Here is a 12,217-nt window from a genome sequence, read left to right on the forward strand (position 1 = left end):
TGCCGGGACGAGGGATTCTGTTGGATAATTTGGATAATATCCAGCCGGACTATTGAGCCGGGCACTCAGCTATTGAAGTAGTGTACTTGGCTAGCGGGCGTCCGTGACGTCGATCCAGACTCCCTCGACTGTGTAGATAGCAGTCGCATCCCGTAGGCATCGTTTAATTAAGGAGGTGAGAGTCTTCTGATGCCGGATGTAGAGGACTCGATGAGACATGGGGAGGAGGAAGTGGCCAGCAGAAATGGATGGGAGGCAAGCTTCCGGGCCCATCCACCATCCATCCAGCCGGCTGCTCCCCGCCTTTTTCATGGTTCGCCTTTCCTCTCTTCTCCTCCCCTCCCTTTTCTGCAACCCCTCCGGATCAAGTCGCCTGCGTATCACCACCAACCACCATCACCCCTTTTCTGCTGCCTGTCGCCCTTAAAACCAAAACCCCATGCCGTTCTAGAAACCGAAGAAGACTTATTATTATTACTACTATTGTTGTTGTTGTTGTTGTCGTCATTACTACCCTTGTCTCGGTGGCTGTCATCCATCCATCCTACCGGGCAACCTCCCACGCGACCGAAACAACCACTGCAACCCACATTTCAGTAGGACAGACAGTAGTGCTACTATCATACGTACTCTACGACCGACTGACTGACTTGAGGGAACTGGAAGACACAAAGTAAGTTTGGTCCGACTATTAATTCCCTCGAAGCTCAGCTCTCCCCCCCCCCCAATTTAAGTTCTGCCGTCTTGCCCCTCCAAAGCTTGCCCGTGCCGCCGCGCTTCGTTTCCTTTCTGTTTCTTCCCCTCCCCTCCACTCCTTTCGTGTTGTCTGGTGGCTGTGTTTGACCCTCCCTGGTCTGTATCATCGGTGCATCGGTTCATCGGTTCATCATTCACTCTGTCTCTCCCGTCCGGTTCTGGAAGCTCCCCCTCCGCGAAGCTTCAGCCGATCCGACCTTCAGAGGCTCCGGGCAGAAACGTACCACGGCTGCCCGTCCAATAAGGCCTGGAAGTGCGGACAGCCATACCCACTCACTCCATGACCTTGCTTGCCTGACTGGAACCATTCTTCGTCTTCCATCTTGCTAGTCTGGCCGCCTACGACCTTCTGGTCGGTTTCCCTACCCGCCCCTCCTCCCCTCCCTCCTCCCTCGTTCTCTGCGCTGCTACCACCTCCTCCTCCTCCCCTCCTCTCCTCCCACTTCTGTTCTCTCCCTCCCACCTTTCTTGATGACTACATCCTCCTTCTGCCCTCCTCCCTCCCCTCAACACCTCCAATTTCCTTCTTCGTCTACACGCTCTTCCGCCCTCTTCCTGGCGTCTGACCTTCTTCAGACCCTTTCCGCCTTTGCGAACCCGCCGCTTCAGTCGCGGTCTTCCGACCTTCCATCTTCCCCGCTTCACAGTGGCCGGAGCGGTGCCCTCTCCGGCCCTTCCCTCGACAGCATGGCTGAGAGCACTATCCCCAGCGCCAACCAACCCCTCCGGGTTGGCACTAAAGACGACAAAACCGCCCCCTTTCAGAAGATTTCAGAAGATGATGAGTACGAGGTGACGTCACCAACTGACTCGACTTTTCGGACCGCCAACGCAGCGCCTGCCTCCTCGTCAACAGGCAGCCACTTCTTCGGCGGCGGCGGCGGCGGTGGGTTTGGCGATACCAGTGGCCCAATTCGCTTCAACAGAAGCCCGTTCGACGACGGGTCCCGGGAGGAGGACGAGGAGGCCGACGACTTCCCCCCAGAGGATATCCGCCCGACGGGGGCTGCGAACCAAGGGTTCCCCAATAACTACGCGCTCGGCCGCCGCACATCGGTGTCGGCAGAGTCGCTGAATCCCACCTCCGCGGGCTCGGACAGCTGGACCCCCCCGCACCACGCCAAATCCGAGGAGCAGCTGGCTCGGCTGAAAACCGCAGTGAGCAGCAACTTTCTCTTCTCGCACCTCGACGACGACCAGTTCAAGACAGTGCTCGATGCGCTGGTCGAGAAGCCCATCCCCGCCAAGGACATCAAGGTGATCTGCCAGGGCGATGCGGGCGACTACTTCTACATTGTCGAAAATGGTCACTTCGACGTGCTGATCCACCCGTCGGGCTCCGTGCAACCGGGGGCTGAGGGCATGGGCAACAAGGTCAACACGATTGGACCCGGAGGCTCGTTTGGAGAGCTGGCTCTCATGTACAATGCGCCCCGTGCCGCGACCGTGGTGTCTGTGGACCCGAAGAGCACGCTCTGGGCCCTGGACCGCATCACCTTCCGCCGGATCCTCATGGACTCGGCGTTCCAGCGCCGTCGCATGTACGAGGCGTTCCTGGAGGAGGTGCCGCTGCTCTCCAGCCTGAAGCCCTATGAGCGCGCAAAGATCGCCGATGCGCTGGACGCCATCAAATACCCGGCTGGCTCGACGATCATCTCCGAGGGCGACCCCGGCGACGCATTCTACCTCCTGGAGTCCGGCGAGGCTGACGCGTTCAAGAAGGACGTGGAGGGGCCCGTCAAGTTCTACAAGCGGGGCGACTACTTCGGCGAGCTGGCTCTGTTGGATGACAAGCCACGGGCCGCCAGCATCGTTGCCAAGACGGATGTCAAGGTAGCGAAGCTGGGCCGGGACGGCTTCAAGCGGTTACTGGGGCCCGTGGAAGACATCATGCGACGGGCGGAGTATGAATCGAAACCCACCTCGTCTGGCGGCGAGGCATAAGCGGCATGAGGACGTGGGATTTACGACGGGGCCTCGGCGAAAAGGAGTGGTATTTGCGTGGGTTGGAGTGGTGCGATTACTCATTTTATTTCTTGTGTCATTTGTTTTACTCTCTCTCTCTATCTCTCTCTCTCTCTGTGTGTGTGTGTGTATGTATCTGGTTGGACGGGCCAGCCAAGGGAGGCTGGGAGCCTGTTTAAACGTGTGGAGATCTGCGGGAAGATGGGGTTGAAAAAAAAGCACCCCGTTCATCGGCGGCGAAACATTGGTCTACTGTCATCGGCATCATGGGGTTGTCTGGACTGTTCATACACGGGATAATGTGTTCTGTTGATTCTAGCTGGAATATAGCCACGCCCTCACATCTCCACCCAATAACGATAAACTCCCAACTGTGCTGTTGATTTGAAGTGTTTCTATATTTAGTTGTGAGGGTACATATGTTCTCCATGTCAATTCATACCTACCTACCTACCTACCTACCTACCTTACCCTAGGTACCCTAGACTAATACCGTAGAAGTCGCACCTAGGATATAGTAATTTCTAGATAGATAACTCTCCTCCAACGCCCCCTCCTCCTCTTGAAAGAAGAGGTAGTACTATATCCTCACCGCGCCACCACCAAATCACTCCTCAACACCCACTTCTCCCCCTGCCGCACCTCCTTCCCCTCATGCAGCATACACCGATCGCCGTGGCGATGCAGCAGCGCCATCCCGGGCTCCGGGGCCACCGACACCGGCGCCGGGTTCCGGTTCGCCCGCGTCGCCTCGGGATAGAAGACCGTCTCCCCGCCCTCGCAGCCCGTCAGGTAGATGAGGAGCGTCCAGGTTGTGCGGCCCGCGCGCGGCGGGTCATTGGGCCGTGTGAAGGTCAGGGTGTTGGAGTCGTCGTCTACGTGGGTTATTAGTTATTTTCTGTCCTTGGTGGGTCTTGGGTTTGGGTTGGGTTGTTTACTACTATTGATGGGTGTTGCGGGGTTTACTTGGGGGGGGGGGGGGGGGGAGGGAGGGGAGAGGAGCCATGTCTAGATGTGTGTAATATGCGGGGGGATAACCGACGACCAGCCAACCAACCAACCAGAGATATAGTGAAGTAGGAATAGGATAGGATAGAAAGGAAAGAAGAGGAAGAAACTCACAATGCTGCGCAAAGAATTGGCCCTTCGAGTATCGATAAATGCGTATATTGGCGTTCAATCCGAGGGGATCTCCGCCCCATGTATGCTTCACATCATGATCATTCTTTTTCTGTTCTCTTTCTTCATCCCCATCCCCATCCTCATAAGAACCATAATCATAATCATAGCCATCCGGATGCATCACCAACTCCCTCAGCGCCGTCTGACTCCACAGCATCTCGGCGAACCGCTCATCCTGGATCTGGAAGCGGTCGTTGACGCGCACGGCATCGCCCTTTTTGGGTTTCCCCGGGGTGGTGGTCAGGGGGAGGGAGGCCAGGAAGGAGGTGTAGGTTTTGCATAGGGTCGAGGGGAAGAAGTTGCGGATGAGGTAGATTTGGTCGGGGAGGAGGGGTTCGAGGGTGAGGGAGGTGGAGGGGAGGAGGGGGCGGAGAGGGGCCAGTTGGGGGTGGTGGTGGAGGAGGAGGATGAGGATGAGGATGGAGATGAGGGGAGGGGTTTGTTGGAGGAGGGTTTGGAGGATCTGGCGGAGGGGGGTTTTTTAGGCATGGTGAGGGAGTGTTGCGGTGAGGCCGGACGTGGCTCTGGAGACTGAGGTACCTCTCTAGCCTGGTAAATCCCTAAGGGATGGTTGTACCATGAAGAAGATGGGGTCAGTCAGGAACGGATCAATCCGAAGCAAGACTCCGTAAAAGTAGCACTAGTCGCAGCTAGTAATGTAATTACCTCCCCAATACCATCCATCCTACCTCCTCTGCAGGTGGCCGCAGTAAATTACCGTCCCGGGCTGGCAGAAAATTTATGAAAAAAAAGCCGGGGCGTGGCCGGGCCAACCAGTCACAGGACGCGGTGACGGGGGCGCCGGGCTCACCGCCCTCGACTTCTCTCCTCAGTCGTCCTCCTCCTCCTTCCCAGCCCGTCTCGTCCTTCTCCAATCCGCCCTGCATCTCCCCCCCCCCCCATAGACAAGACAGACCAGCCCGCCGGTCATGTCGTCGTCGCAGACCATGACAGCGTCTGCGGTGGGCCATCGTCCTCCGGATGCTGCCCCGAATATGTCGTCCGTGTACGACTACGCCCCTCCCCCCCAGCACCAGCACCAGGACGACCAGCCGCACCCCTCCCCGCCCAGCGACTCCGCAATCCGCGCTTTGCACGATTCTGCCCCCGTCTCCTCGCCCTCGGTCTCCTCCTCTTCCCCCCCCAATGGCCTGCCATCCCTCTCCTCCTCCTCAGCCATGCCCCTCGTCAAGGCCGAGCCCGACGACCACGGCCACTCCCACGACTCCCAGTCCGATCTCCGCCGCCAGTCCGCTGCCAGCGCGCTCCTGGCCCAACTGCTTGGCAACCAATCCGCCGCCGACGACGGCCCTGGGCCCGAGGATCATCCAATGCCACCCCCCCAGGACGAGTCCGATCCCCCCCAAAATAATGGCGATGCGATGGAGGGCCAATGGCCCGGGGCCTCGACCTCGGAGCCCCCGGCCATGCCTGCGGATTCGGTCAACAACGGAGGTCTGGATCACTTTCCACCGGACTCGACCGACCCGCTGGCTCCTCACCAGCCGGACGAGAAAAACCCCGACCATCAGTTCGACTTGTCCTTTGCGAACCCTGAGCACGACGAGAACATGGCTTTCAAGTCGACAGATCCGATGGACGGCCTGACAGACCCGTTGATGTTCTCCAAATCGAATCTAGACCACGCCGACCTTTTTTCCTCCTTCGATATGACCGCCGCGCCGAAGACCCCGTTCGAGGCCCTGCAACAGAACGAGATGCTCACCGCCGCCTATCTGTCCCAAAACGCCGATCTCTCCGCCTTGGGGTATTCCGGGGGCCATCTGCCTCATGATATTGCTGGCTCTGCCGCCGGGTCAGAGCCCCGAATCCAGGCCTTTGCGAAGTTGGAATTCGACGACGGCCACTTCTACTGCAACACATACTCCTTCGTTCTTGGACGTGATGTGCGGGCCGCTCGGGCTGCCCATCAGCGCGAGATACAGGCCCGCCAGGTGATAAGGACGTCCCGGGCGAAGAGTTCGAGCGGTGGCAATGCGTCGCATACCCCCGTCCGTGTGAAGCATGAGGGCAGTGGAATACTAGGGAGTGTCGTCAGCGACCGTGGTGGCATTATGGGATTCGACCCCGATCTTCCGTCGCATCTCCCGCATCATCTCAGTCGTCGCTCGTCGGTCTCATCCCATCCCGAATCGAGCGCTCCGCTGCATGCGACGCCGGCCCAATTGCAATCCACTACCGATTACAATGCGCTTGCGATGCAATCCTTGAATGACGAAAATGGGGACGCAAAGCCCGTCGACGCCTTGGCGCTCCTTCCCTCCCCGGACTCGTGTCCGACCATCCCGATCCATCCCCCAGCGACGGTTGACGGCAGTGCCGCCGGGCATCGAGGAATTTCCCGCAAGCATGTCAAGATTGCCTACAATTTTGATAAGAATCTGTTCGAGATGGAGGTGATGGGGAGGAACGGCGCGTTTATCGGAGCGGATTGGCTATCACCGGGGCAAGTAAGACCCTTACACAGTGGTGATTATATCCAGATCGGAGGTGTCCGCATCCGCTTTCTGCTTCCAGACGTGCCAATCGGCGAAACGGGCGCGGACAGAGTGGAAGAGCCGTTCACGGCAGAAGACGAGAATGCACAGGCTTCGGTTTCTGTGGAGAATGACGCGGAGGGCTCGAAACGCGGACCTGATGGTCCGGAGAACAAGGAGACCCCGAAGACCACGAAGATCATTCTCAAGACCAGAGACCCCGATCTGACGCGGCCGGTACCATCCGTTGAAGGAGCGGGAGATGCTAGCCAGCAACCTGCCCGGCGTCGCGGCCCTGGACGGCCCCCGAAGGACGGCATCATGTCCAAACGCGAGCGAGCCGAGTTGGCCCGGGAACAGAAATTGGCTGCGAAGCGGGAGGCAAACGGGGGCGTCACTCCTCCGCCTATGCTCAACCGGCCAAAGGTGGCCGGAAAAGCCCCAGCCCCTACTGCTGCTATCGCCACGACGCCCAAGGAATCGGTTGGTGCCGAGTCCCCTGGGTCCAAGCCTGAGAAGCGCAAGTACACCAAGAGGAAGAAGCCCGATGGCACGCCGATGGACTTCCCCCTGCCCTCGTTGGAAGGTGGCCAGTTTCCCTTGGAACACCGTCCGGAGGAGTTCATCAAGGCGCCTCCGGTCAAGAAGCGCAAGCCCTCACGTTCCCCCTCGCCAAACTACCCCCCCGAGTCTGCATACACGCCGGAAGATCTGGCCAAGCCGCCATACAATTATGCCGTCCTCATTTTCGATGCCCTCACCGATGCCGGCACGCCGATGACATTGAAGCAGATCTATCGCGCCCTGAAGTTGAAGTACCCATACTTTCGGTTCAAGTGCGAAACGGAAGGCTGGACGTCCAGTGTCCGACACAATCTCAACGGCAATAGCCACCTCTTCATGCACGCGGAGCGCGATGGCAAGGGATGGTCATGGCAGCTGCGCCCTGGAGCATCTGTCGAGAAGGAGAAAAAGCGACGCCCGTCGCCGCCTCCGCCAGCAGCGCAGCCCCCATCAGCCCCGGCACCTGCTCCTCAATACATGCCTCAACTGAACCCGTCGTACGGCAATCAGAACGGGCAGCCCGGGATGGCCAACCCGCACTTCCAATTCCCAGCGATGCCTCCCAACCCTTACCACGCGGCTCCTTCCCCAGCCCCTGCCCCTACTCCTTCCCCTGCTCCTCAACACCATCACCATTCGAGTCCCTATCCTCCTCCCGCGCAAGCCGCCGCCTCTACTCCTTTCCCGATACCCAGTCCGCTCCGCAACAACCTCCCGCCCGCTTTTGCCCAGACCACGCCCTCCACCTACACCTCCCCTTACGCCTCGGATCCGCCTCCGCAGCTGGTCCAGCTCCAGCAGACGCAGCCACCGTCGTCGATGCCGCCGCCGCCACCGCAGCACCAGTCCCCCTATCCTCCGCCCAACCCGCCGGCCATGCCGCCGATGAACGCCCCGCATCACGGCCACCCTCCCCCGCCGCCCCCGGGGCCTCCTATGCAGCAGCACCAGCCCAATATGGGCGTTGGCCACGACCCTGGGCCCGGACCCATGGGCCATTCGGAGGTGTCGTCGTTCAATGAGCGAGCGAACAAGGCGATTGACGACTTCGAAGCGGTCCTGATGGAAGATTACGAGGACAAGAACTATATCCGGGAGGTTCTCAAGAGTGCACGGGCCCGGGTGCTCGGCAACGCCACGGGCAGTTCGTTCCCCGGCGGCGAGCCGAAGGACGAGGCGGTCATCGTGGATGCGCTGCGCAACCTGATCGGCAGCTTGAAGGACCATTAGTTGCAAAAGAGACCGCTGGGACGGACGAGGTCAAGCGGACTGACGAATTTACGACTTGGGATTTGCCTTTCATGTTTATGAACCACTTGCACATGGCGACTGGGCTGGTGTTAGGAGATCCGTGATCTGGGAATCAGTGCGATCACAACGGTCTTACGATATGACCCGGAGTACGATCCTTTTTTTCTTATTTGCTGATATTGCTTTTTTGTTTTGTGTTTTGCCCCTCTCCTCATTTCATTACCTCCGTGGTTTTTTCCTGCCACTGCTTCTCGATGATATCCCCTCCGTTCTGGACCGAGGGTCCATTTCCAGTTTCCTGTTTTTTTTTTTTTTCTTCTTTTCTTTTCTTGCGTGCCCGCCACGTCCCGGAGGGCATGGATTTAAGCGCCGGGCCGAGTTCTTGCATATCCCCTGCACCCTCACCCTCATCTTCCATTCCTGTAATTTCCGGGTCTTGGGATGGGGGGACAATCTGGTACAAAAGCTGGAGTTGCTTCCTTTTTTTTATTTATTTTCTTTTCCTTTCTTTTCTTTTCTATTTTATTTTAGTTGCATAGACAAAATACAAATACGGGTTGCATGGGGTGCGAGCCATTACTCTTATTTTTCTTATTTTTCTTATTATTTATTTCCGACCGACCGACCGACCGACTGGCCCTAATTAATGATACGATGACGATGAGTTGTCATTCACGTACCTAGTACCTTACCTTACTTCCGTGCCCCTCCTCCTCCTTCTTCCCCTCATGAAGGAGTAGGGTAATAGCCTCCTGTCAGATTAAACCAGATAGTTTGTTCGATAAGCGATGAAATGGAGGGGAGGGGAGAGGTATTTACCCCTCCTCCTCCTTCTCCTCCTCCTTCTCCGAATCCGAATCCGAATCTTTCCTAGATCCATCTTCCATCCTATCCTATCCTATCCTATTCTATCCTATCCTATCCTTCCTTCCTACCTACCCACCCTACCCTATCCTATCTATCCTATCCTATCCTATCCTATCCTACCCTATCCTATCCTATCCTTCCTATCCTACCCTAGTACCCTACCCTTTCCCCCTCCGCTTCCGCCTCCGCTCACGCGCCGCCGGGGTTGGTCGAGCTTGACACCTGCACACGCGCTGCGCACCTGCACCTGCATTCACGACTGATTTTATGTGATGGAACGTCGGATCGGGAGACCCCGCGGACGGATGGACGGGCGGGCGGGTGAACTGAACTGAGCTGGGATGGTTGACTGACTGGATTGAAACTCATGTCAACTCGACTCGGCTCATGAAATAAGATTTTGGTCGGGTGCTGGTTGTATGTATGTATGTATGTATGTATGTATGTATGTATGCATGCATGGTTGGCCGGGTTTTTCCGTGATGTTGATGTGATGGATGGAGGGAGAGTCAGCTGGTAGGGGGGGGTAGGTCGGTAGGTCGGTAGGTCGGTAGGGGGTGGAGGGGAGAGGGGATGAAGGATGAGGGTGCATATCCGGGTGTCCGGTGAGAGGGTGTGGGAGGTGGAAGTGGGATGGGATTGTATGTAGGTATGTATATAGGTAGGTAGGTAGTAGGTAAGTAGGGACCTGGCTATTGATATGGGATATGGGGGATGATAGGTTTGTGGGTTAAGTACTGATCTATGGAGTATCTACTCCGTATCTGTGTGTTGATTTATTGAAGATGTATCGTACGGAATAACATGGTACTATCTAGATAGATCGAGTAATCTGTGGTAGTGGTGTTGTAGTGGCAGACATAAGGTACCCGGTAGTTGGTTAGATGGTGTCCTACTCGCATATGTATATCACCCATGGGATCTATCCATCCACCATCTATCTATCTATCTATCTATCTATCTATCTCCCTGCTGTCAGTCAGAACGCACATGCACCTTACTAATGAGCTACTTTTTTTTTCCCATGATCCCACCCCCCCCCCCCCCCCCCCCCCCAAAGCGGGTTAGTCAGGGATCGGGCAGCGATGAAGATGGATGGGATGGGATGGGATGGGATGGGGGTTGGTCCCCTTCCCCCACTTCCATTACTGGATCTTGTTCGGTGCAGCTGATGAGGGGCAGAACTCGCCTACCTGACCCGGGTGGCTGGGCTTTTAGCCTTTAGGTAGGCTACCTATGTATGTACGTAGGTAGTTGATTACGACAGTGATGCTGCCTATAAGGCTGCTGCTGTTGGTGTTGGTGGGGGTGGGGTTGTTTGGCAGGTGTTGTTGTGGCGAGTTACCTGGGTAATTCCGATTGCGGTGTTGTGGGTGGTTGCTTTGTTAGTAAGGGCGGTTTGTTGTGGTGGTGGTTGTGTTTGCTGGGGAAAAAAAGTAAGGTACCATCTGGCTGCCGGGGGTTTGTTTGGACAGGGTCATTCTCCTGGATGTATTTTGTGAGTTTAGTATGAAGTACTCCGTACTGGGTACATAGTATATATATATATATATATATTTATAGGCATACATCTAATGGAGGGTTATACCGGTGCCTCAGGTGTTTCCCAGTTGGTGGTGTGTCGAGGTATATTTTGGCGGGAACCATACTATCAGACCGACTTGGAAAACGGCCCTCCTCCCATGCATGGTGTCATCTCTCCCGATAGATAGTCAACCAGGAAAATAAAACAGCAAGATGATAGGGGTATTGCATTGCAGCGACTAGGCTTAGGGGCGAGAAGGGGCCAGAGATGGCTACCTGCGTAGGCTACAGCTACAGCTACAGCTACAGCTACCTACAGCCTCCCGAGTCTACTACCTCCAATCCTCCGAAGACCAAAATCGCTCAGTCATCACATTCCCCTGCATGGGTGAAGTGAGTCACCTCCACTCCCCAGACATCTGACTTCTTCGAATCCTCGGCCAGCGCCCGCTCTGTAAGGTGCTCTATCAGGCATCGACCTTACGTAGGTTGGTCGAGTAACCCGGAATGTGGAATGGAATGATGTATGTAGTAGTATGTACTATGTAGAAGTCTGCATGGAGCATGTCCCTCCCTCCGCCGTGCTTGACGGTCTGCATATGTGTCCTGCCTGTTTCCTTCCCAGACAGACAGAGAGAGACTCCGCGATGTCTGTGGTGTCATTGCGCTTATACTTTGGACGGGGTTCCGAATGAGGCTGTCTGATTGCTGGTCGGATTGGCCCTGGCTGACCAGTGTCATTGCCATTGCCATTCACTGCCACTGCCACTGCCACTGCTACCTACTCTGTACCTACCTACTGTACCTACCTACTGTACCTACCTGCTTGGCAACCTATCTGGTAACCTGACGTACTGCTCCCCCCCCCCCTTCATCAGCTTCTTCCAGGCCTCTTCTAGAGCGTGGAGCCACCGGGTATCCCATCCATACAGTACTCCGTAACTACCTGTAGTATCTACCTTGGACAGGCAATTAATTTTCACTGGCTATAAATACCACCGACCCTGCGGGCTGCTGAGAAGAGATACCGACAGAGCGTCTCCGCCTCTCCTGCAATAAGCCAAGCCACCGACCGAACTAGTTTCGATGTACGGAGTAGTACCACCCCGACACGTTTTTTCTCCTGTTAGACTAACTGTTAAAACTGTTAGACTCTTTCGAATTTAGCACGGGGGCGCACGGCCCACCCATTCGTCCAGCCGTTCGAGGACGTGGTATGGTTGGTATCTGGTATCCATCATCCTTCCTGCTGGTACGACGCCTCGCCGTGCAGTACAGTGGTAGGTAACTGGTAAGTTACTACTCCGTACACTCCGTACCCCGTGACCGGCCTCGCACCGCCTCCTGTTCCACCCTCCCATTTGCCCGTCCCCAGCCAATCGAGGGAATGATCCCGGGGGGGGGGGGGGGGGTTGCATCACTTTATTCTATTCATCACCCCCCAGAGCACCTAATCAGAATAATCTATTCGAGGTGGAAAGAATACAGGATAATAATTGGAATGGAAGTGGAATCCTGTGGGATTTATTATTAATAATCAGAGGCGGAGTAGTTAGTTGGTTACGGGTAATAATAATAATAATAATATTTCTTCAACTTTGTACTATTAT

General features: G+C 56.2%; 4 protein-coding genes across 4 annotated transcripts; 3 read left to right on the top strand and 1 right to left on the bottom strand.

The window, feature by feature from the left end:
* The first annotated feature begins 1,000 nt into the window (after positions 1–1,000).
* BO70DRAFT_357725 (cyclic nucleotide-binding domain-containing protein) lies at positions 1,001–3,162 on the top strand. Its single transcript, XM_025542104.1, has one exon. The coding sequence runs from the start codon at positions 1,228–1,230 to the stop codon at positions 2,698–2,700; it is 1,473 nt and encodes a 490-aa protein (XP_025404329.1). The 5' UTR covers positions 1,001–1,227; the 3' UTR covers positions 2,701–3,162.
* A 147-nt stretch (positions 3,163–3,309) lies between these two features.
* Positions 3,310–4,483, bottom strand: BO70DRAFT_348935 (uncharacterized protein; the record flags this gene model as incomplete). Its single annotated transcript, XM_025541635.1, has 3 exons — positions 3,310–3,596; positions 3,844–4,366; positions 4,481–4,483. The coding sequence occupies 3 exons, from the start codon at positions 4,481–4,483 to the stop codon at positions 3,310–3,312; spliced, it is 813 nt and encodes a 270-aa protein (XP_025404330.1).
* A 964-nt stretch (positions 4,484–5,447) lies between these two features.
* Positions 5,448–8,231, top strand: BO70DRAFT_357727 (forkhead domain protein). The gene has a single exon (XM_025542105.1). It carries the CDS (start codon positions 5,475–5,477, stop codon positions 8,193–8,195), a length of 2,721 nt encoding a protein of 906 aa, XP_025404331.1. The 5' UTR covers positions 5,448–5,474; the 3' UTR covers positions 8,196–8,231.
* Positions 8,232–8,275: 44 nt separating this feature from the next.
* On the top strand, positions 8,276–9,123 carry BO70DRAFT_14527 (uncharacterized protein). The gene has a single exon (XM_025538155.1). It carries the CDS (start codon positions 8,356–8,358, stop codon positions 8,857–8,859), a length of 504 nt encoding a protein of 167 aa, XP_025404332.1. The 5' UTR covers positions 8,276–8,355; the 3' UTR covers positions 8,860–9,123.
* The last annotated feature ends 3,094 nt before the right edge of the window (positions 9,124–12,217 follow it).

The sequence above is a fragment of the Aspergillus heteromorphus genome (assembly GCF_003184545.1).
Source record: "Aspergillus heteromorphus CBS 117.55 chromosome Unknown BO70scaffold_1, whole genome shotgun sequence".
In the NCBI taxonomy this organism is placed as follows: Eukaryota; Fungi; Ascomycota; class Eurotiomycetes; order Eurotiales; family Aspergillaceae; genus Aspergillus; species Aspergillus heteromorphus.